The 24,930-nt window shown below is 42.4% G+C and overlaps 1 protein-coding gene across 30 annotated transcripts in view; it reads right to left on the bottom strand.

Annotated features, from left to right (window-relative positions):
* The window catches only part of LOC143428084 (titin-like), a 108,355-nt gene extending 84,251 nt beyond the window's left edge, over window positions 1-24,104 (bottom strand). For 4 of the 30 annotated variants that reach the window (XM_076902711.1, XM_076902716.1, XM_076902712.1 and 1 more), the window contains exons 1-23: window positions 23,703-24,085; window positions 15,059-15,101; window positions 14,251-14,525; window positions 13,541-13,755; window positions 13,209-13,430; window positions 12,267-12,604; window positions 11,376-11,724; window positions 10,481-10,719; window positions 10,040-10,269; window positions 9,755-9,898; window positions 9,415-9,672; window positions 9,193-9,336; window positions 8,838-9,110; window positions 7,845-8,390; window positions 6,886-7,363; window positions 5,855-6,435; window positions 4,896-5,438; window positions 4,110-4,364; window positions 3,779-3,922; window positions 2,824-3,225; window positions 1,344-1,745; window positions 702-924; window positions 455-627 (exon numbers count right to left, since the gene is read on the bottom strand). In XM_076902711.1, the coding sequence (XP_076758826.1) occupies window positions 455-627; window positions 702-924; window positions 1,344-1,745; window positions 2,824-3,225; window positions 3,779-3,922; window positions 4,110-4,364; window positions 4,896-5,438; window positions 5,855-6,435; window positions 6,886-7,363; window positions 7,845-8,390; window positions 8,838-9,110; window positions 9,193-9,336; window positions 9,415-9,672; window positions 9,755-9,898; window positions 10,040-10,269; window positions 10,481-10,719; window positions 11,376-11,724; window positions 12,267-12,604; window positions 13,209-13,430; window positions 13,541-13,755; window positions 14,251-14,525; window positions 15,059-15,101; window positions 23,703-23,886 (6,661 nt within the window). In that variant the 5' untranslated portion in view covers window positions 23,887-24,085. Of the gene's footprint in view, window positions 1-454; window positions 628-701; window positions 925-1,343; window positions 1,746-2,823; window positions 3,226-3,778; window positions 3,923-4,109; window positions 4,365-4,895; window positions 5,439-5,854; window positions 6,436-6,885; window positions 7,364-7,844; window positions 8,391-8,837; window positions 9,111-9,192; window positions 9,337-9,414; window positions 9,673-9,754; window positions 9,899-10,039; window positions 10,270-10,480; window positions 10,720-11,375; window positions 11,725-12,266; window positions 12,605-13,208; window positions 13,431-13,540; window positions 13,756-14,250; window positions 14,526-15,058; window positions 15,102-23,702 lie in introns of all 30 variants that reach the window. The other 26 variants (XM_076902706.1, XM_076902705.1, XM_076902710.1 and 23 more) reach the window with 19 other exon arrangements.
* Between the last annotated feature and the right edge of the window lie 826 nt (window positions 24,105-24,930).

The raw sequence follows: 24,930 nt of genomic DNA, 5'->3' as shown, positions 1-24,930 counted from the left end.
ACGAACCGAATCTAGGTTTGACATGAAATTGCGGTGTGAGAGGTGCCCTTTTTTTCTCAGGATATTCAAGTGTACTGATCCTTTCTGGAGGTTTCAGAGGAACGAATCGAGGCGGTTGGTAACGTTTATCCTTCGCTAAGGATTCCATAAAAAGTCGAACACTTTAGAATTAAAAGTAAAAACTTGTGTTTCAATTAATAAAAAGATAATCTTCGGAAAGAAGTGTTTAAAATGTAAAAAGGTAATGGATCTCTTCTGTGCGCAAAGAAATACTAGAAATTCAATTTAATAAGATTCTGCTATGGTGGAATCATTCATATTTTGGTTATCATAAAGTCCAGAAAAGTTTTAACGTGATATTGTCAGAGATTGAGAAAATAATTCTTTACCTTCACACTGAATTGTTAAAATAAGAAGAGATGCGTTGTTTATTGCAAATAGTAGATTAACTTACAGCCAACTTTGATGGTGCAAGTGTTCACTGCCTCGCCAGCCAAGTTGGTAGCCTTGCACATGTAAGTGCCGGCGTCTTCAGGATAAGTGTAAAGTATATCGAGAGCCACATAACCGAAGTCGTGGGTTTTGCGGAAGCGATGACCCGTTCTTACAGCGACTCCATTTACGAACCTGTTTTAAATTCAACGTTAATTATGAGCACCATTTTTAAATTTCGTTAAATTCGATTTAATTTAGGCAACTACCATTCTATCTTCAAATTTGGATCGTTGATGGGTTCGACACGGCACTCCAAGTGAGCGTGTTCACCTTCCTTTAGGTGATCCAGGTTGTTCAATGGCGTTAAGAAAATTGGTTTTTGATGTACAACCTCTTTTTCAACCTCTTGCTTCACTTCGACAGTTTCCAGCTCGCGAATCTTCTGCAAACGTTGGGCGTCCAATGTGTCCAAAAATAGGCCTTGTTTCGCTGTATGAAAGGAAAAAAATTCTTGTTCGATTTCCTTTGACGAAGATATTCAACGCTGAGCTTTCACCATCGAGCAACTTGTAAATTTTGGTACCGATCGAAAGGTTATCGATGTGTGTTCTATAATTACCGTGATCGTCAATTGTTTAAAAACGCCGCGGATTTTTTCTTTTTAAATAATTTGAAAAATAATGATAATGGCACGAAATTAATTTCGAAGTTTATGGAAGGCTTCGCGAAACAAATTTCCTATGTTACAAAGTACTACATCGAAATATTTGAAAAATTACAAAATACTAATTCCTCAGCCCTCAGAACTCTTTTAAATTTCTCATTTTTTACGTTGCTAAACCAATAGAATCTTAATCCTTAATTAATTTCAACGCAGCGTTTTCTCAACGTAACTTCAAAATACTCACAGTCAACGCTGATGACGCAAGTGGTGACAGCCTCGCCGACAGCGTTTCTGGCTTTGCACATGTACGTTCCTGAGTCTTCTGGGTAGGCATAAAGAATATCGAGAGCAACGTAGCCAAAGTCGTAGGTGGTCTTGAACTTGTGTCCCTGAGGAATCGGTCTGCCATCTCTGAACCACTCCACCACCATAGTGGGATCGTTAACGGGTGTCAACGTCGCCTCGAGATGGGCGCTCTTGCCTTCTGGTAGATGCTCGATGTTCTTCAACGGTCGGCCGAATTTCGGTTTCTCCGCGATTATCAAATCCTCCTGGTCCACGCGTTTGTAACGCGAGTCGTCCTCGAGGTACTGTATTTTCTTCAGAGCGCTCTCGTGTTGCGTTTCGCGAATAATCGAGGAGCGAGCTGTAACGTAGCAATTTTCAGTCGGTTGTTCTTTTTTTTTTTATTGATCACGACGCGCTTGGAGGACAGAAGGGTTGAGAATAATCGTGACGATCGCTCCGCTGCCTTTGCGTTCGGGCAAGAACGGGTCGAGTGAAAGAAAAATGTAAAACAATGGGGGGAAACAACGTACAAACACCCAAAAAGGGAGAATAGGGTCGTTCACTGTGTGTACGATTTACAGAAGCGGAACTACGTGTCGAAGCAACGGAAAACTACACAAGCGTTCGGAAAACGAGGTCTTCGGGTAACACAAGGTGCGTCAGTTACATCCACCTGCTGTCCCCGTGCGTGATTTCTAAGAGGAAGCTTGCTAGTGGAAGTATCGATTCTTGACGAGAACTTTTAAATCGCAGTGCTTGAAATAATATTTTTGTTTTGTAATAGTGCTGTGGAGAATGTTTCGTGTCTATTGCTTTTATTCTAAAACGAGACGAAAATGTTGAGACATAAATTGTAATTAAGATCGTAGGAATTTCTGCGAGAATTTTCAAAAATCTATGCCAAAGAATGTATAATACAAATTGCAAATTGTAATAAACATCAGAAACTTTTTTTAACGAAATTGTATCCCAGAGTGCTTGAGATGCACAAAGTTGAAATACGCAAATGGAATTCTACAATGAAAATTTAATTTTAGATGTAAATTATCGCACGGTAGCTGAATTATATGCAATTTCAAAATATTTCTAAGCTATACATCCTTTCGAATATAAAATTCTTGCTCATTTATGGCCATGTAAAGGGTCTACTTAATGAATGTGTGCATTTTTTTTCTCGCATTACGCTTTTAAACATATAACACTTCGCACAAATATTTACATTACCAAATAAATCAGACCATCAAACATTTATATACTATTTTTACCGCCAACTTCTATCGTGTACCCGTTAGTACGTATTAGTCTCTTCAACCTGCGCGCGATACTTCCACTTCTGCCTTCCTCGACTTACGCACAATCGAAAAGCAAAAAAAAAAGCCCCTCCTCTAAGGAGATCCGAGTCTGGGTCTGGACACCGGCCACAACTCCGTACTCACATTTCACGTCAAGATTGATCGAGCTCTTCGCCGATCCCAGTCTATTGGTGGCCTGGCAGGTATAGGTGCCAGAGTCCTCAGCGTATACCGTGAGCACGTCCAATGAGGCGAAACCAAAGTCGCAGGTGGTTCTGTACCTGTGCCCGGTGGACAGCGGTTTCCCGTTATGGAACCACTCTACTTTCATCGTCGAGTCCGGATAGGGCTCGATGCGGCACTCGTAGTGCGCGCTTTGACCCTCGACGAGGCTCGTCGGTCCGTTCAGTTGCACCGTGAACGACGGCTTCTCCGTGACTAAGATCTCCTCCTCCTCGCGGCGTTGGTACTTGCTGGTGTCCTCCAGCGCCTGGATCTTCGACAACGAGCTTTCGTGCTGCGACTCGAATTGCAGGGCCGCCTTGGCTGTGTTTCGGAACAGGGTGTCTTTGTCAGTGTGTTGTTGTAAGGGTGTCGCGGATGGTGATCGCGAGGGTGAACGTGGCTGGGTTTTATGAAATTAGTTTCTCATTGTTCGATTCGTGGTGGTGTTCTCTTTTAGTGATGAAATTAAGCCTTTCGTGAATTGAGGGTTAAATTTGATAGTTTCGCTGATGGAGATTTTGATTAATTTTTTTTTTTGAGGTCGTGGAAGAGTCTGCTATTTCTTTTCGTTTCTCGTGATTATGATTGCTACGTGTGATCGGCGGTGAAAGAAAAAAACGTTTGCTCTGCGGTCGAGAGTGAAAAAGGTCTTCGCAAAATTCGCGAACAGTAAAAAAAATCCAAACGAAGCGTCAAAAATTCTACGCAACACTTCACTAACAGAGAGAAAAGAGACAAAAATCGCTGCACGCAAAATACAAAAGTAAAAAGAAATTCTACGTGTAAGCAGCCTGTTTTCTACACGTTTCGAAAGCTAATGTATATTATGGAGATCGAAGCTTTGGTTTCAGAATAATTCTCCGTGAACACTTACATTGGACGAAGAGCGTCGCTGATGTTACTGCCTCGCCGAGGTCGTTCACTGCACGGCAAGTATAGGTCCCTGAGTCCTCAGGGTTCACGTATTTCATGTTCAGAGCGACGTATCCGAAGTCATGCATCGTCGTCACGCGATTCGCTATCGATACAAGTACAGTTAATTATAATTGTAATTTAACGATGCGAAAAACATCTGATGAAACTACAGTTACAAATCTAGAAGTCTTAATGGAAGATCTAAAATTTCGCATTAAATTGTAAAACTCGTTCATATAAAAGAGATTTCTTTCCAAACTAATGCAAAATTGACTTGAAGGAAAACTCACAAGCTGCTATCGGAACTCCGTTTCGAAGCCACTCGACTTTCAGCTTGGAATCGCCGACAGGAATCACACGAGCCTCGAAATGAGCGGCTTGATTTTCAGCGACTCGTAAATCTTTGATGGGCATCGTGAAAACGGGTGCTTGAGTGATGATTTCCTCCGTCGTAGTTTTGCGCTGGTATCTCGAGGTGTCTTCCAGGTAATGTAGACGCTGAAGTGTCTCCTCGTTCTGAGTTTCCGTGTAAATAGACTTTTTCGCTGTTCAAGAGACAGATAATAAAATATTTTAGAATGCATTACAATTAATTACTTCAAAATAATATACTTTAACACGTTGACGCTCGCTCTGAATTGGATGATAAACGATAAAAGCTAATTTACTTAATCTATTGATTCTTGAGCGGTCCGATTGAACATTCCAAATTTACAGAATAAAATTATTATTTTTTCTAACAAATTTTTCTAAAAATTGATGGACGTCTATAGACGACATTTACGTTAACGTGTTAATCTAAGCGTTTTACTATAAACTTTAAACAGAATATTTCTTAACAACCGACGTATATCTTCTTCTCACATCGCAATTAATTCCAAGCAGACTAATCAGACAAATATCAGACAAATAGTCCTCTGTCACACAATGCAAAAGCATTGTTACCTCGTCTTATCTCGATGAACACCAGAGATTTCCAAACTTGAAACTTTCAGTCAACAGGAACAGAATTTAAAATACCGAAACTGAAGATAAACTCTGAATATTTGATTTTCTATAGTAACGATCAAACTTACAGTGCACGACCGCATTGGCGGATGTAATGGCCTCTCCGATGATGTTCTTGGCACGGCAGGTGTAGGTGCCGGAGTCTTCCGGGTAGGCGTACATGATGTCCAACGCCACGAAGCCAAAGCTGTTCGTCTCGACGAATCTGGAGCCAGCTTTCACCGGTTTGTTGTTGTGGAACCATTCAACTTTCATGGTCGCGTCGGATACGGGGATGAGCCTGCACTCGAAGTGAGCTCTCTGCCCTTCCTTGATCTCCACGTTGTTCAAGGACGTGGTGAAGATCGGCGCCTGGGTGGTCGTTTCCTCGACGTCCTCCTGCCGTTGGTATTTCGTTCTGTCCTCGAGGTACTGAATCTGCTCGAGGCCGAGCTCGTTCTTGGTGTCAGTCAGAATCTGAGCGGTCGATCGGCAGGTCAGAGTGCAGGACACCTCGTCGCTGCCAACCAGGTTGACAGCGCGACACGTGTACGTGCCAGAATCCTCGGCGATCAGATCGATCACGTCCAGAGCGACGTAGCCGAAGTCGTGTATCGGACGGAATCGGTGTCCTGGATAGTGGAAAATAAGAAAAAAAGAGTTGAAAATTAAAAATTCTTTACTACAGATATTTTTTTTATGAATACCTCGAAATCGAAATCGCAGAGGATGAAGCTGTCCATAAATTACGAAAACGCGATTCTAGGCATTGAACAAACGTACGAGCTTCTATTTTTTTCGCTTCCATTCTCAAGCATTATAATTTTCAGCAACGATTCTAAAATATTAACTGGTTACGATTAAAATTTCGGATTCTACCACTTTACTTCTACCGCGACAACAAGTATTAGTATTTTCATGTTTTTCGCATCTAATACAGTTACAACTCCAAAAGTGTGCACTGTGGCACTTAATCTCTCAGTCGAACGGTTAAAAAGAATAAAATTTGTAAAAAGAATTCAGTGAACGATAAAGAAATTCCACTCACCTATCGTAACCGGACGACCGTTCTTAAACCATTCAACCTTCAAGTTCGAATCGGTCACAGGTTCTAATTTGCACTCGAAGTGAGCGTGTTGTCCCTCGCGAAGGTTCTCTTGATTTTTCGGCGCCGTGATGAATCGTGGTTTCACGTTGACGACCTCGTCGACCAGTTCGTGTCTCTTATATCTCGAGGCATCTTCGAGGTATTGAATCCGTTCCAGACCCTCAGGATGTTGGGACTCCAGGAGCAGGTCTTTCTTCGCGTGCACTCTCACGGAACAGGAAGTGACGGCTTCGCCAAGTTGATTTCTGGCTTGGCAAGTGTAGACGCCTGAGTCGTCGGGGTAAACGCCGAGGATGTCGAGGGCGACGTAGTCGAACTCGTACGATGGTCTGAATCGGTGGCCTGTTTTTACTGGTCTGCCATTGACGAACCATTCCACTTTCATGGTAGCGTCGCCCACTGGCTGAAGACGGCACTCGAGGTGGACGTTTGTTAGTTCTACGGTCTCGATGTTGTGCAGGGGGCGTGTGAATTGCGGTGCCTGCATCACTGTCACCTCTTCCTGTTGGGTCCTGCGATATCTGCGCGCAGAATGGAAATTTAATGCCGTGGGAAGGGAATTAGCGCGGTTGGACCGACGCTAAGTCAGAAGAAAATAGAAATATTTTCCAAAATATTATTCGAAATGTGTTCTTTGAAATAAACATTTCTCTGCGATGGAAAATATTCTCTAAAAATAATATTTGCGGTGACACTGTTAGAAGTTGAAGGATATAAAATAATCGTTACAAAAAGTATTATTTTAATTAATAATTTTAACTCAGACGTAACAAGTATTTCGGTATATAAAATTATCTGAGTTAAATATATTTTTTGTCTCCATAAATTGGAGTAGAATATTAAAAGCGTAAATAAGAATTTTATCTATCGTAATTATACATTATTTTATAAATTTGGAATTATTAAAAGAAAAAATTTGACAATTTATAATGGTACACATAAAACCATAAAATTTAGTAAAAGTTACCAACCTTGATGCATCTTCCAGCATTTGAATCTGCTCGAGCGATTGCTCGTGTTGAGTTTCCGTAACCACATCGGACTTTCCGATTACTCTGACGCAGGCTGAGGTATGAGCAGTGCCAAGGTGATTGGTGGCTCTGACGGTGTATTCTCCAGAGTCGAGGACGGTCGAATGAACGATGTCCAAAGCGACGAAGCCAAAGTCGTAGTAAGTTCTGAATCTAGAGCCAACGGTAACTGGACGTCCGTTTTGGAACCATTCGACTCTCATTGTAGGATCGCCCATGGGCTCCAAACGGCACTCCAAGTGGATGTTCTTGCCCTCGCTCACTGGCTTGGGGTCGCTCAGTGGTTGCACGAAGATGGGCTTCGATTTCGAGATCTCCTCGATGTGATACTGAGGCTCGACGAACTTTGATTCTTCGAGGCGTTGCGTTTTCTCGTACGATGTGCGATGCATGCTGCTGGTGTCTATGCTCGAACGTGCTGGAATTATAATAAATGTAGAATTGAAGTGTGTTTATGTTACAATTCTTATTAATTGCTATTTAAAATTTTCTTACGGATTCTACTTGCTGCTCGATATCAACCCTTTCAACTCGGCATTTTTCTAACAATTTTCAATTGCTGATAAACGTTAGCAATAGAAACTACTAAACTAAATATTTCCAGCGATAGTAGTTTTCCATTTTAACAGAAAACTTGAGGGAAATATGCATTTTTGAAGAAGTTGCGGTGTAATAAGTTTAACATTCGTAATCACTGATTAATTCTCCAAAAGGGGACGTCCAAATGATATGCTAGACTTGCGATGTCCTCTCGAAGGGGACATCCGAGTGCAAAGGGTTAACACCAATATGGCGGAATGATACGAAGCGCAATAAATTACTAACGTTTTTATTTATAGAGCAGCTATGTATCTTAAACGATTGTATCTACTGTCAATTAGAAAGCTTCGAACACTTACTTTCTACAACCATGGTGGCGGACAACTGAGCCTCTCCGAGGGCGTTTCTAGCGACGACAGTGTAGGTACCAGCGTCCTCAGGTCTGACCTGAAGAATATCGATAGCCACGTATCCAAAGTCGTGGTAGGTCTGAATTCTGTTCGCAGCCGTGATGGCTTTTCCATTGTGATACCATTCGATTTTCATGGTCAAATCGCTTTGCGGTTCGACGCGAGCTTCAAAATGTGCGCGCTGACCCTCCACGATCTTATTGGTACCCTTCAGGGTGCCCAGGAATCGTGGCGCCTGGGTCACCTGCGTTTCTTCTTGTATTTGTCGCGAGTATCTGCTGGAATCCTCCAGCGTCTGGATCTTTTGAAGTCCAGTCGGGTGTTGGCTGTCGTAGATGACGTCGTTCTTGCTGATCACGCTCAGTTGAGCGGTCGTGTGCGCCTCGCCCACGCGATTGTACGCGCGACAAGTATATACACCGACGTCGTGAATCGTTACGTACTTGATGGTCAATGCCACGTAACCGAAGTTGAAGAATGTCGTGATCCGTGAACCTGTTGGACAAGTTTGCCTTTTGTAGCTCGAGGAATTTTGGGAATGAAGAGGGTTAAGCGATGAAGCTACGATTTTATAGTTTTGCAGTTCTAAAATCTTAGGAGTTTACTTCGAAATTTGAGCTAGCTTCAAGGCTCCACGTTTCTGAGATTCTACGGTTCAGGAATTTTCACGATCGCAAATTCCTGCTACGAGCGTTCTACTGAAAGCATAAAATTCTAGAATTCTACTCGCGTAAAGTTTCACAATTTCAAGATTCTAGGATTCTCTAATTCGCAGAAAGAGGTTGAACGCGTTCGAAAGAGTTTTCCACACCTTCGGATATCCACGAAGATTTCTCCGCGTAAAAAAAGGAAACAAACGGATTCCGTAATTCTACCACTGTAGAAATCCATAGCTACGTTTGTTTCGAAATTGAAAAAAATTGCAAAGGGATTCGAACTTACTTGCTTCTACAGGGCGTCCGTCCTTGAGCCACTCGACTCTCAGTTCGGAGTCGCCGACTGGCTCTAGGCGTGCTTCGAAATGAGCAAATCCGCCTTCTCGTATGCTGTTCTGATCCTTGATGGGCGATTTGAATTCCGGTGGGCTAGTCGGTTCAGGCTGCTCCTGTATGTACTTCTGTTGCATAGCCTGTTGATAAGCTTCCAGCTCCTCGGCAGCCTCGATGTACCTCTGTTGCTCGGGGATTCCAAGATCGGAAGTAACGCTTGTGCGTGCTGCGCAACAATAAAAAAGAAAAATGTTATCGCAAGGATATTTCCAAGTGGACCTTTGTTCTATCGTCTGCGAGATACTTGCCAAAGACACGAAGAGACGCGGAGCTGACGGCCTCTCCCAAGCGGTTCACAGCTCTTACTGTGTAAGAACCTGCATCTTCAGCTCGTAGGTGCAATATATTGAGCGAGACGTATCCGAAGTTGAAGATGGTCGTGATTCTTGAGCCTAAAGCGCGTCATTGTTAATTAGAATCCTCGAAATGGTTAAGTCAGAGCAAAGATACGGTCGACAGAGGATATTTACTAGCTGTGATTGGCCTGCCATCCTTGTACCACTCCACTTTCATCGTGGGATCGCTGACGGGGGTCAGTTGCGCCTCGAAATGGGCGTTACGACCCTCTTGCAGCTCTCCTAGATCCTGGAGCGGTCGGATGAAGGCCGGCCGCTGTGAAGAGATCTCCTCCACACTCTCCTGCCTTTGATATTTGCTGTAATCCTCGAGCTGTTGGATGTACTGGAGGCTGTCGGGGTGTTGGCTAGCCTGTTCGATTGTTGCGCGTGCTGCAACGAAATTCGCTCGCGTTAAATCGGATCAGTCGCAACCGAGATTGTTAAATGAAGTGCGATAAAGGTGAGGACGTACGCGTCACGCTGAGGGTGGCTCGTGATTCGGCGACTCCAGTCGAACTTACAACGCGGCACAAATACTCGCCGCTGTCTTGAAGGACGATGCTGATCAGGTCGAGAGAAATGAAGCCAAATCGGAAAATGGAAGTCGCCCGGGAGCCTGGAATAAAATTGCGTCTCGATTAAGATATCAGAATCGAAGCTCCGCGTAATTTCTGAGATATTGAAAAACCAGAAGATCGAAATATTCCATTGCATTGGAAGTATAGAAATTTAGGTGCATATATCGAAGGATACTCACTCGCATCGAGAGCTCTTCCATTGACGTACCACTCTACCCTCATAGTGGGATCGCCCACCGGTTCGATTCTGGCCTCGAAGTGAATACGTCCACCCTCGATCTGATGGACGTCCTTTAACGGTATGATGAAACGCGGCGGTGGATAAACTCGGTCCTCTTCAGGTGGAGGCAAATACGGCTTGGCGCGTTCCACGTGTCTCAAGTAAATCACTTCGGGGCCAGGTGCTGGTCTATGAAATAATTTTAATCGTCAACTTCATCGTTCGCAAACAAAGCTTAAATTCAGCGAAAATTCCTACCATTGTTCCTCCTAGTCTAGACAGTTTGCATGAGGATAAAATAACAACATTATTCCGCAGATATATGGAAAAATGCACGATTATAATTGCTTTTTTCTAGTAGGAATGAATGTTCGATAAATAGAAGTGGATATAAGCTTACTCTGGTTCGATGACTTTCGTCGGTCGGGGTAAATTCAGGCGTCTTGGTTCGGGGGCTACTCCTTTCGGTGTCTCCACGAAGAGCCGCGCTCGGGTGGCTGTAGAGCCGGCTACATTCTGCGCTGTGCACTGGTACCAAGCTGCATCCGACAATTTCGCGCAGGGTATGTCCAATGTCGAAGCTCCGCTGCCGTCCGTCGATATACGCATATCCGGTCCAGGTGTTATCGGCACTCCATCCTGTAATTTTTATTTCATCATCTCGGTCACTGTTTAAATGTCTCAATCTTCTACAATTCTTTGTTCGTTTGTTCGAAGTAACGGTAAGCTGTTGCAAATAAAGAAACTATTCTGCTTTAACCTTTCGACTACTGTTGGCACCTGAAGACGCCTGAAAAATTTCCGCTTATGACTCTGTAGGCGCTTAGAAAAATTGCAACGCCATAATGCAGAATGCAAAGAAAGTCTGCCGTAGTCAAAGGGTTAATCACATCAAGTATTTTTGCCAGGCGGCACGAGGCAAAGGGATGCCAGAGTAATGGCAATTTTTATGTAAATGTCAAAATTAAAATTAATGAAGTAATTGAACTTCTCAAAGCAAAACTCTGTATCTTCCAAACGCCTGATATTTTTAGTGCGCGTCGTTTTTGGCACTTTTCCTTATTTTAACATAGCATTAATGAATATCTGGATGAAGCACCGCGAGTATCAAAAGTAAGAAAAGTTTAAATATTCGCAAGGGTGAGCATGGTTTTAAGAATCCTTCCATACAGTACACAGTTATTTGTTAAACAAAGTCTTGCCGTTACACGTTTATGACATTCTTAATTTTGCTTTTTCAAATTAATATGATTAATATGAGGTATCAAGCTGTGATTGAACGTCGATTAACTGACCTTCTGCCAGGTGATACGCGGTACAGGGGTGCCAACGGCGCGCGCCATGAAAACGACGGGTTCTCCCTCTTTCACGTTCGTCGTGGTGAATCGTTCGACGAATTTCGGCGCGACCACCTGCTCCTTCTCGATCACGGTCAAATTGCACTGGAACGATGTTTCGCCAGCTTTGTTTCTTGCGACGCAGGTCACGACACCAGCGTCCGCGCGGCTCACGTTCGTGATCATCAGTGAGTTGTTACCGGACTCGTTCACGAGGATCTTGTGGGTCAGGTCGTTGGCCACTTGCTGACCGTTTATGTACCATGTCACATCTGGATACGGACGACCTGTCACGCGACAGTCGAACCTGAAAATCACGTTCTCATGGTTCTTAATATTATCGCTAGTTCTGGAAGAACTGTTCTGGGTCGGAAGAATCGCTTTGACATTTAAATGTAGGCGAATTAGGTTACCGCAGTCTTCTTTTCTTTTTTTTTTTAATATTAGTACTTAGAAATTGTTTACAAACAAACTACCTCTTCTCATACTAAAATCAAAACTGTTCGATTATATAATTTATTTTTATTAATTATTTGATTAAATGAAAATAAAAAATTGTAACAAAAGTGATCGATCTAACAAAACTCAATACCCTAATCTTATAATTACCGTATTTATGCACTGCAAACTTTTCACTCATATTGAAAACTATTTTCCGAGCAAATCGAACTGTACCTCTGTTTATCTTAATGTTATATACTAATTGATACACTAAAATTTAATTTTTTCATCGAAACACCTTCGAGACACAGAAAATTGATGGTTATTCCATTTTAAAAGGTTTTCAAATTTCTTTGCCAAAGATTGTTCGTAATCGAACGAGTTCCAAAATCGTAGGACGGATCGTACCTGGTCATTTTTCCCTCGGTGGCTTCGCGATCGGTGCAGGTGCGCACGAAATTCGGTGGCAAAACTTTCCCAGAGTCAGACTCGCTGGTCAATTCCACTTGTTGAGTCTTGACCGTCTCCCGTTGGGCCTGGTAGGCTTGATCCACTTGATCGCTGGACTCGATCGCCAGGTACGCGGAGCTGACCGTGCAACCTTGAGGATTCTCTGTGAGCAAAGTGTAATGGCCGCTGTCTTCCGGTAGAGCGACTCTGATTTTCAAGGTGGCCTGCTGGTTCGAGTAGCTCATCTCCACGCGCTGTGATTCGCGGATCCTCTGTCCGTTCTTGAACCAAGTTAACTGGAACAAAAGAAGTTTTTCTATTAGAACGTTTACACGATCGTTTCTTCGAAATTATTAATGCTACACTGCGTTTATTGGGCTAATGAGAGCAAGAAATGAATGTACATCTTGAAGGTGTGAAAAGTATGTGAAAACTTTTACGTATATCTTGCATAAATTGAAAATTTAGCGAAATGATGTAATGTAAAAGTGTCAGAGAAATTTCTTTTTTGAGGGACTATTAATTACTTCCGATTTTCATTGTATATACATATATATAGTACAGAATTTGTTACTATTATACTTACTATTATGTAAGTATATAGAATGAAAATTGGAAGCAATAATAAATCTCACAAAAAAGAAATTTGTGGACAAATTTTCGATTTTTGCAACATATTCGTAAGAATTTTTAATTTTTATACCTTCAAGATGTATATTCATTTCTTTCTTTTTTTTTTAGTGGTGATGGCGTTATTTTTCTAAATAACTTATCCTATGTTTCTATCGTTATTTGTCTACATACCTTATGCTCTGTTTCTCTTGTTATTTTGACTTTCACAAGCTTATAGTTTGATATTTAATGTAAATTGAATTAAAGAGGGAAAGATCGTTCGCTTACTCTTGGTTTCGGGTTGCCAGAGATTTTCGCAGTGAAAACGGCGTCGGATCCTTCGACGAGCTTCGAGTTTCTGGGTTTCTGCGCGAACTGCGGAGGTGCGACCGGTCCCAAGTTACGATCCACCACCGTCGAAATCTGCGCGTCGGATTCGCCCACGAAACGGCGAGTAATCGACTCTCGAAATTCTGTTTCCCGCAGTAGTCTGTATTCGAACGTGTCCACCTGCAAAAAATTCGTGCGACGATGTTTTATCCTTATTTGTAACAATCCTGTTTGCGATTAGTGACGTTAGAGTATAGTGTCGCGCGATGTATTTATTCGTGAAAAATTACCTTGAAATCTTCGATGCTGGTGGAAGTTCCGTTGACGTAGCTTCGTTTGTCGATCGTTTGTTGATAACTGCGTTGTTGGAAGCTTTGGGTTCCCGTTTGAGTCTTTTGCTCGGTGGACTGGAAGGTCTGCGCATATTCCTTTCTGTAACCTCCAATTTGCTGCTGCGGTGGTCCGAATCCTTCTGGTTGAATGTAAACAGAGCAGATTGCTTCGCCTACGGACAAGCAAAATCGTTGCGCGATCATTTTCAAGTTTAAATAATTATAAATCGAGAAATCAAAAGACTTTCGTGGTATTTGTTTGTGTGGAGATTGTTTCCAATTTTGATTTGATCAAATATAAATGTATTTGTAGAATATTTTTCTATGTATTTGTATATATTTTCCTTCAGTGTGAATAAACCAGAATATTTCTACCTTAAAAAGTAGATTCTTCAATTATTTACATTTCTATAATTTTTTATAGGTTTCTAAAATTTAGAAGGAAAGGTATTCAAACAAAGAAACCACTTTTCATACTCCAACGCATATAGAAAATAATTCTTCGACGAATATTAATGAGTCTGTCAATTACAATTTTTGAGTAGATCTTCGCTGAGTACAACCTTCAATCGAGACCAGAAATCAGTGGAGAACTTAACATAAAAGCTATAGAATTTCTGATTAATTCTGAAAAATCAATCATTTTTCAAACAACGAAAACAACTCACCGTATTGATTTTTAGCGCTGCATGTGTATTCACCCTCGTCCCCGGGACCGATCTGGTTGATCTGAAGTGTGACAGTTCCGGTCTTCTCGTCGTAAGACATTCGAATTTTCCATGACTCCAACAATGGCGCGCCCTTATGCGTCCAGGACACGGTGGGCTTCGGGTTCCCTCTGACGCGTCCTTCAAAAATTGCATTCCCACCCTGCGCGAATCTGGCGTTCTTGAAGATCTGTTCGAAGACCGGCGGCGATGGATCGCCGGGTCTGCCAGTGAATCTGTTACGAGCATTATTCGATTACGATGAACAACTTTCACTCGCTTCCTTAAATTAGTCTACAATTTTTATATCCTAAATTTCTTCAGCTACATCCAACTAATTAATTTCTACCAAATATTTAAAATAAAATAGCAGTTCCTTTTTCTGCTTTCATAAAAAATAATTGCAGCGTAGAGAGATACAATTTTTACAGCGATATAGTAAATCTTTTAAGATCGAAATAAAAGTCATGCGATATTAATGACTACAAAGGTGCAAACGTTAATTAAATTTTTATCTTTCGAGGTTAAAATAAGATCGTACAATATTAATAGCTAAAAGGGTGTAATATAAAGGTTACTGATGTCACAAATCGAACATGCGCGTTCAAAATGCGACGTACGCCAATGTCTGTCTAAATTAATCCTCCCCTATAAATCGAAAGTTATTTCGACTACGACTACTGGGCGTGGGATCCTTTAGGATTAATATTCCAGCAATGCAATAAATACAGCGCGCTGCACAGCTATAGATAAACGTGGAAACACTCACATTGGTACCGTGGGCGTCGACTGCATCACAATCTCCCCTTGAACTGTAAATACAGAAAAATAAAAAATTAATCTCTGGCACGACGCGTCGAGAATCCTCGAAAATTCGTAAATCACGCGCTTTCGCTTAATCGTTTCGAAGCTGGCTAGTTTTGTTTCTGCTCGCACGATTTCCCATCGAAGCGAGCGCGTTTCTCCACCGAATTTAGCCGAAACGAACCAAAGCGAATCGTTGACGTCGTTTTCATCCTCTCTCGTCGTCACGCGCGTGTTTTTCTTACGGATACAATTAAGCCAATTCTTTAATTAAGCACGAGGCTCCGTTGTCGCGAAACACTTGCGGCTGCGTTCGTATTGGTTTACGCGCGCCATTCATTTAGCTGCTCGCGCGGAACCTCTCTCGATGCAGCTCGTTATGCGGTACCGTGATAACATGACACAAATGATACGATATTTTTAGAAACTAAAGGTACTAAGAATGTACCGTGGAACCGATAGAAGCGTTCGCTAGACTCTGTCGACTAATACTTCTCAGAAGTTTAATACTATAAATTCACGAGGAGTTGGATTTTGCGTCCTCGCATCTGCTTTTTGTCGAATAAAAATATTGTCTGCTATCGTCATTGAGAAATTTGAGGAATCTTTGTTAACATACTCTTTCATTGAGAGATATATGTATGAACAACGTGAAAATGTCTTTTTTTATTAATGCAAGACGATGTAAAATAAAATAGGCATTTCCTGTAACTCTTTGTTACTGAAGCTTAATAATTTACTTTTTCACCAATTTTTGGATTAAATAATTCCATGTTTACCAAAGTCTTGAAAACGCCTGAATCACCGAGCAGCATCTGCGTCACTTCATCGGTAAGAGCTTCAGGAAAAATAAAGGGTCTCTGTCTTTCTCTCTCTTTCGAGCTCGTAATTTCTCGTGTTTTCTTTCCCGTAGACCGCCATCGTGAAACTTTCACGAGCTAATGAGAGACTTCGATTTAAATTTAAATATAGAGAAGGCTGGTAATATAAATAATACGGTACAACATATGTATCGATATTAACCAAAATGCCAAGAAACAATTTTGCGAAAAAAAAACGAATGGTAAAGATTTGCAAACGACATTACGAGATGTAGTTCCATATTAATTGTATAAACATTGAAAGGTTTGCTCGGTGAACGAATTACATCAAAAGTGTGAACTTTCAACTAAATAAAATTTAAAATTCATCGCCCGTATTACATTCTTTATATCGCTTTATCCAGTAGCAGAATAAAGTGAAACGAGTTTGCGAAAGTGCACCTTGTGGCACACTTTCGATAATTACAGTAACATAATTTGCAAAAAAATAAAATTACACGACACTCCCTGCATTTTCTTGAAGATTTTCAATTCTAATTGAAATTGTTACTCTCGGTATTTACAAGTAAATAAAATGATTTCAATTAAAAAAAATTCAACGTAACCCCGTTTTTGTATTCTAGATTTTCCCAAAACCTTTCGTATCGCTCTCTGATCTTTCGATAGAGATATAGTTTCGGATTTGCTGTGTAAAGTGACGAAATGGCTTCCATGCATAGAAAACCGGTGAGGATGAACGTCGATGGCGCCAGCGGCGGGAAATTAATTGACAGGAGCGAGGCGGGGGCGCGCGGCGAAAATAAACTTCCGACAACAATCTCGACACCCGCCGCTTGAACCACTCTCGTTATCACGGCTAAGCGTTCGAAGTGGATTCCAGAAGCGGTGACGCTATCGTTCAGAAATTCGAAACGCGCCCTGTGAGAAGCATCGCGAGCGGGATGAGTTCAGAAGAACGGAAGCGACTATCCCAAGCGATAAAAAAGAAAGAAAAGAAGAAGAAACACGAATAAGTACCATTTTTATTCGGGACATAAAAGATGGGGGATGGGAAAAGAAACAGAAAAAGAGAAATAGCGTGTGAGAGTGTAAGAAAGAGAGAGAGACGTAACGTAGTCGGATAACCGCGGGATCCTATTTTTGCATCCAGATGGGGATCGCGTTACCGTGGGCCATTTTAGGAGCAACTATCTTTGCGCGGCGCCCAGCGCCGCGACGCGTCTACGCCGACCGGACTACATGCACCTCGACCAATCGCCGGAGACGTTACGCAAAAGCCAGTCACTGACCAAAATAAAACAGCTCTAAACGTTGTTATATCCACCCCACCCAATCGAGCCTCTTTCACACCCCTCTGCCACCCCTCTTCTTTCTCTCTTTCTACCGGAGGAACGATATATCGGTAATTATTTATAAATATTTATCGCAATTGCAATTGCGCGCGAATGAGACAGGTCGAACGATCTGAATGACATTGTGGAGTGCAACGGAACCGGAATAGGGTGCTCTCAGGGTGTTTCAGTGCACGATACGATGTCTGTAACAGCTTTCATCCGTCTTCCTGTCGACTGATCGATCGTTGAGTCCTCGGTTATCATTGACAAAATCGATTGGCGGCTCGTTTTCGTGTCGATCAGCTGATTTTGGTTGTGGGAGGGGTGAATTTCGAACGGTGGAAGTGGATCTTTGTCCCGAGCGCTGCCAGAGGATGTTCGCGAGGGTTGACCTTAAATTTCGCGTAAATTTAACGCTAATGAAGTTTATATCTTTTGTCTGCGCGTACCTGCTGCGCGCTGTCGAGTGGTTATTCTTAGGCAGTCTTTTGGGTTGGGTACAGTTAGGAGGAAGTGACGCGGTTGATTAACCGACGTTTGATGGATGCTTTAACTTGTAGGTCGGTAATTGTTCGATTTTCTGAGCAACGTTGCTCCTTGTCCCACGCGCGATTACAATATTTATCACTCGATCTACAATTTCTGAACGTATAGTTGCACCAACGTGATACGTACAAATTTTCCTTGATGTACAATTAAAAGGCAGCGATCAGAATCAACCCCAATGTTTAGCTTCCTCATTTGCATCCACCGATACCAGCAAACGAGTCACGCAAGTAAAACATAAAAAGAAGAAGAAGAGTTTACTATATTCGAATATGATATTCATCACGCGATCTTCGCTCGAATCGTTTTGTTAGCTATCGATGCTCGAGCCCCTGGATGCCGTTTTATTAATAATGATGATTTAACAACGCTCCGCGAGGTACAACCGACTTTGTCACGGTTCCGAGTGATTACGGATTTGCAAGCCACGCTGAGAGCGTTTTGTATGCAATTTCACGCGTCCCACGCACGACCTGTATTCTTTTTAGACATGATATACCGCCGCTGGCAGCAACTCCAATCCAACGAGGAGAGCCGGGCTGCGTCCCGTTGGCAGACCGCGAGTCAATGTCGGCCGGATTGAAGGGACAATAAAAGGGGAGATTATCGTGCGTTGACATTGCTCGCGGGACAATATAATTCAGTGAATTTTTCATGCTCGGAGCTAGTTGAGACTATTGCTGCTCGCAGAAATGTTTTAAGTAATAATTGGCGATTCTCAGTTGACATTGTTTTCCTTCGTTCCTTGAAATTGTAAGAGAATTGTTGTTTTTGAAGGGAACAGCGCGTTCTCCATTGTTGAATTACGATATTATTAGCAGATAGCAACAATAAAAAATTAATTTCTTTTTAAAAGACTATTCTGAGAGTGAATTGTAATTTTTTTTTTCTAATTCCTGTCAAATCGAAATAATAAAAATAATTAGAATCTAAGCAAGCTTAAAAATTAAATGTGTTTATCGCGCGCAAAACTTCCGCTGCTCGAATTAAAAAGAAGTTGTCAGTGAAAGTGTCAACATTTAATGCGTGTTTGCCAGCAGTTTTTTCTCTTATCAGTAACCACGAGCGCAAATATTTGAACGTTTGTCGAGATCAAGCGTATTGTACTGATACTGTACACGTACAACAAATACTTTAATTTTGTAAAAGAAACTAGACTTAGCAAATGGCTGGCATGTATCAATCCACGTTAACAGATGTACGGGCCCGGCTAATTGTCTCTGCGGCTTGCCAAACGGTAATTGCACTCGAAAACCTCTCGAGACTCTTCTCATTAGACGTTCGACCATCGTTATAATCGTGATTCAACCGCGAGTTGCACGGTTCTGATATTTTTGGTGCGCGTCGACTTCGAGCCTCCTTTCGTCGCCTCGCGTACGGAGCAGTCGAAATTTATCGGCCTTCTGATAAAATTTAGACTGCCTAAAAATTGCTGAACTGCCAGTTTGAGCTTCGTGTAATTCGAAGGAACACGCCCGTGTGTCTTTTCATTTTTATTCGCCTCTATTTCGTTAAAATTGATACTTCTACTTAGTTCGTTTCACTTCTTGAAATATGCAAATGATTAAAGATTGTTATAATTCTGCTGTGAATTTCAAGTTGTTCCAGATATAATTACGCTTCGTTTCTGTACGGAAAAATGATGAAAATATGGAAGCAAATGAGGGATTATACGTTAATAACAATTTTTTGCGAGAAATAAGGAATTAGAATCGAGAGAAGAAAACGAGCATAAACGTGTTGAAATGTCGATTGTATTGTTGGACGAAATCTGGACGGAACGGTCACAGTTGGCGGAAACGAATCGACGTGACACGGTGTTCTCCAGTTACGCAACTGTTAATATTTATTGCGCGAATTCAAAACGTTTTATTTGTTAGAGGACCACGTTCCAATTTCGCTGTACTCGACGAAATTCTCTTTTCTGAATTTCTTGCGCAGAAATCGAATTTTTGAACCGGCTAATAATATCAAGTGACAATCTAGATGTTAATTTACGTCACATCTTAGATAATACAATCAGCGGTTTCCAAGTTTCTATTGAGCTTCCGAAAATTAGGAAAATAGTTATAATTTATGTGGCTGTTGTTACTCCGAACTTATTGCAGCTATAAAATTTGCAAAATTAATTTCTTTCGCCTAAATTGAAAACACCAAGCAATTGGAAAACGCTGATATAATTTAGGAAATTTTTCTGCTATTCTATTCCTCACAATTCAATATTAATAATTAAACTTAAATAAAATTTCTCAAAATGCTCAACGAAAGCATGCAGAAAATTAGTAAACGCGATTTCAGCAATGAACAATATATAATTTAAATTTGTTTATAATTTTTCATGATTTCGTAAAATAATTTAAATAAAATACACGCTTGGCGTGATTATCGATTCAATGAAGCCTGAGGCTATAGTTAAAGGATGCTGTTGGTAGTTACGATCTCTATTAGACGATGAAGACGCAGTTGGCAAAGGTATCGTGGCGGAACGATTTCGAACGCATTTTTAAATTCATTGTTGTGGCTACAACCGTGACCTGCGGTAAATGGCGTTACTTTCTTCACGGTTCTTCCTTTCGCGTGGCGGAAAAATTATGCGGTACGAGTGCAAGAAGATGAAAAGCTTCGAGTTTTGTTTACACGGAAAATTGAAGAAATTTCAAGTGCCACTATAGAAGCCAAGAAATTACAGTAACCTTTTAAATTAATAGTTTTAATTTCTCTATCTCCCATGACCTACATCGTAAATTTTTCTTTATATCCGCTCTTTTTGATCTAATTTTTAATCAAATTTATAACGCAACAACCAACTAAAAAATTTCATCCTAATTGAATTTCGATAATAATATACTTAAAAGAAAGAAATAATTAATTTAGTCCCTCCTCTGTACAACATGTAAGAAACGTGTCGACGATTTCACCACTCCATTGTGAAACTTATATGTGACATCGAAACAAGAACCTTGAGTTCAAGGGATCACAATGAAAGATCACCGTAGCACGAATCTATTCTCTTTATACGTACGCAAGCAATGTCATCGACGACAAGGCCCAAGAGCGTGGGCGTAGCCCAAAGAAGTGGGCATTATTGCTCCTATTGCGGTGATTAAAGCGACGAAAATATTTCGAGAGAGCAACGGGACCAGCCTTATTTCGGCCAAAGTGATTCATGGGGAACGACGGGGACGCGCGACCCTTCCTTTTGTTCCTCCGCTAAAACAAGAGGTCTTATGGCACTCGGTGGTCCGAAGAAACAAATGAAAAATCTACATTTTTATCGCAACTATATTCTTTTACGTCCCTCTCTCTCTCTCTCTCCTCTCATCTCGAAATGCCAACTTATTCAAAAATCCTACAAACTTTATGAATCCTCTTTCTTTTCTTGTTTTGTATCAACAAGTGAATAAGAATGCATGAAAGTAAATTTAGAAGAAAATCAACCCCCTCGCTTAAAGAAATGTTGGGAAGAAATGTCGCTTCAGATGGAACGAGTTACAGAATTTATGAAAATTGCTTCTAAGAAAAGAATTTCGATTCACATTCTCCTTCTATTCATTTCTCACCCCCCCCCCCCCCCCTCCCCTTTCATCCAGCTTCTGGCAGTCTTCCGATTTTTGCATGGGATCGCGCAACAAACATAAACAGGCTAGCAACGGGCCGGTATTTTCATTTCCATATTGGACCGTCTCCAATCCTGTTTTCCGCGGAATCCGCGTAAACGCGAGTCTGGGTCCATCAATTCTCGCGTCTCTTAGAATACTCGAATCCTCGATCATGTTTCTCGCGTTGCCACCGTAAAGCAAACGACGCTGGCTGCTTCGTCTAGAGCGTGCCGAGATGGCCGCCGATCCTTTGGACTGTTTCGTACCCTTTGAGCGGACGTTTTGTTGCGAAGCTGTCAGCTCGCGCTTCGTTTCCAGCAACGTGCGTCACCGTTTGTATTTCAGGTTCGAGGGTTCAAAGAGGGGCTGGTTGAGAGTGTTAAGGTTGGTCGAGTAATGTCACCGGTATTTTTGTCACGAAAACCAAATCGTCCAACCAAATTATTCTCGTTCAATAAGAACGATGGTTAATTTTTGTCGACGCGGCGCTTGTTTTATCGATAGTTGAATTTGAAGTGACTGATTCTACTCTGCCAATCTCATTTCTAAGATTGGCAATTAAGTTTTTCATTTTATCAATTTTCTCTACACTTTGTTTGCAGAGAAAATCATTTTGGTTGACGATCGGTTCGATTGTGAAGCGCGTGGAAATTAGTTTCTCTATGCAGGTTTCACGGAGTCACTCTTTTGTACCGATGATTGATATTAATCACCCTGGGATGTCGTGGCTTTGATAAATGCTGAATGATCGTTAGTTCCAAGGTAACGGCTGGATGAAAGAAGATGTTGTGACAGATGCGGTCATCGTCAGCTTCCCGTTATTTTCTGTTCAACCTTAAAACCTCTATTACGCGTTTACTGAAATTCCCTGCGATTCTGATCTTCTAAAATCCGAATTCAAACGCATCCAAGGAAGAACGCAATATATATAGTATACTACATTTTCATATTTTTCAGTTTTAAAAGAAATTTTCTGCTCAACGCGCGCAAAAAATATATACGCGCTAAAATGTAAAGCAAATGCATAGCCGATTTCGCGAAATCGGGAACAAAATGGATACGCCCCCGTTCGCAAATTACGATCGACACTCATCGCTTGGAATTTCGCGAGAAACGAACCCTACACATTCCAATAAATGCCAACTCCATAGTCCCGCTTTGACAAATACCCTTTCAACTCCGTTTCAACGCGATTGTCGTTCGTTTCCCTAATTAGCCGATCAGCGTCGAGGTAACGAGACGGATGCGTCCACGAAAAGTGTGTCTGGTCGAAATTAGAAGCCGCATTTTTTCCCTGCCCACCCTCTTCCGACGGTGGAAGGAAGCGCGCGGGCCAATGACAGATACGCCGTGACGGGCGAGCCGAGGAGAGGAACGGCTGGCTGGCTGCGATTTTGACAGCTGCCGCGCGGCCAGCCGTCTTCGTTTTTACGAGGGCCGCGGGCCACCCTCTTCGGGGAGGGCGACCCTTACGCCTAGGGAACGTTCTGACGTGGCTCGTGCAGGAATTTTCGAAACTGGCTGGCGTCGGACAACGTGGATAAAACTATCTTTAGAGCTGCGCGCTGGGGCGGTGCTCTCGCTCGAAAATAGAATTATTCGTCGAGGGGACGCAGAGCCTCTGCGGAGAAAATCCGTCGGTTCCTACGGATTTATTTTCTACCGGGTCCGTCTCCTCGGTGCAAAAGAAACGAACGAAGATTGTTAACGTTTCGACGAGACAGTCTCAAACGATGCAGCTCGAATCCAACGTTTCTTCTTCGAACGAACAAAGAACGGAGATTCATTCCTTTCTTTTTTTTTTTTTAGAGCGAAATAAGTATGGCTGATATTTTAGGAACTGAACGAGGGACTTTAAATACAGATGTCCTATTTAAAATTTTGCCATTACTTTCAGAAGTAATTGGAACAAGTCTATAAGTTTAACGTTTTGACACACGACTGTCCGAGCTACGTCGTATCGGCACGAATTTAGCTAAAAAAAAATTATTAAAATCGATGCAAAGTACGTCGAAGAGCTTTTCGATAGTTCGTAACTCAAATTTGGCCTACTTTTTATCGGTTACCTATGAGGAGCGTATACGTAACTTTGTTCGAATTTCGAGCTCGAACGTTTCGTGCAACGTGTATTCTCGATCGACGAGATACGGATGCCCCTGTTCGCGCGATTCCCGTCACTGATTCCACGCGATCTCAGGAATCCCGAGTTCTTTCCACTTCGTAGACGAGCCAGCTCTTTCGCGCGCATCCTTTCATCCGCGAGTGGAACGGTTCTATTCGCGATCAACGAAATTAACCACCGGACTGACCTCTCTGCTGACTGGTGATCTGCTGTCGAGTGACCTGTCGCTCGGTCCTCTGTTGCACGTATTGCTGCTGTTGCTGCTGTTGCATGATCGTCTGCTGCTGCTGTTGCTGCTGCATCACGGTCTGTTGCTGCTGTTGCTGCTGCTGTTGCTGCTGCTGCTGCTGCTGAGGCGTCTGTCGCTTCATCTTGGATCAATCGTGGCAATCCAAGTCGTCACAAGTAAAATATCGCGCGAACGGGGCCGCGATCGGTTTCTTCTTCCTCTTCTTCTCTGCGTTCCACGGCGGCGAACGTCGTACGAACTTCCCTCACTGGGCACTCAACAACAACAAAATTGTACGCGAAACCGGCGACTATTGGAAACCGGAAGAATTTTACGCTCTCCCGTGTCACTCGCGATTCAATCGATTCGTAGTAAATTGGCAAATCCTCTCTTAATAGACCTATTTATCTCTCGTATCTTCGATTATCCTCGTTGGGCTAGTTCGATCGTCTCTCGGCTAATTCCTCCAACTAATTTCTCGTGCTGCCTACGGGGCTCACTCCAGTCGGCAGAAGTCAAGTCATCATCAAAAAGTCTTGTCCCCGAGACTCTTTAAACCAAGACGTCGGTCGAATGCGAATTGCCGGCCGATGCCGCCGCGGAAAACGAACACGGCCTTCCACGAGGACGCGTGGGGCGGACTGGTGGGGGCTGCGCGATTCGTTTAAGGGGTGGGGACCGTCGAGCGTCCCGACGCCGACGACGACGACACGCGGACGGAACGAGGACGGGGCGAACAAGATTTTTTCACACCCTCGTCACGCGGACCGCGGCGAGATTAATCGCCCCGGTGGAAATAGTCACTTTCTTTCCCCTTGATTCCTTTTTTTTGCTCCTCCTTTGATGCTACAAATTCTCTCTCTCTCTCTCTCTTTTCTTACTTCTAACCTTTAGTTCCTCACTTCTTTTTCTATTTCCTTCGTCGCGGTTTCTCCTTCCATCCCTGTTTCAACCCTTCCACTCTCGCGTTCGGTAAAAGAAATTCGAGGACCTTCCTAGAGACACGTAAGGGCGTCGTGGGACACGTCATGGTCTCGAACGTTACTCATATCGTCGAGATTACGTTTCTCGGATTCTGTGTGTTGCTTTCTGCGTTTATTTCGGGCAAACGAAACACCTTCGCCGATGATGCGTGGTATATATTTTTTTGGCACGGCCGTATGCGTGTTTGGTGTTAAGTGCGGAT

The sequence above is a fragment of the Xylocopa sonorina genome, chromosome 10 (assembly GCF_050948175.1).
Source record: "Xylocopa sonorina isolate GNS202 chromosome 10, iyXylSono1_principal, whole genome shotgun sequence".
NCBI classification, from domain to species: Eukaryota; Metazoa; Arthropoda; class Insecta; order Hymenoptera; family Apidae; genus Xylocopa; species Xylocopa sonorina.
Note: the sequence above shows the minus strand (reverse complement) of the source record. Positions and strands in the feature narration are given on the sequence as shown.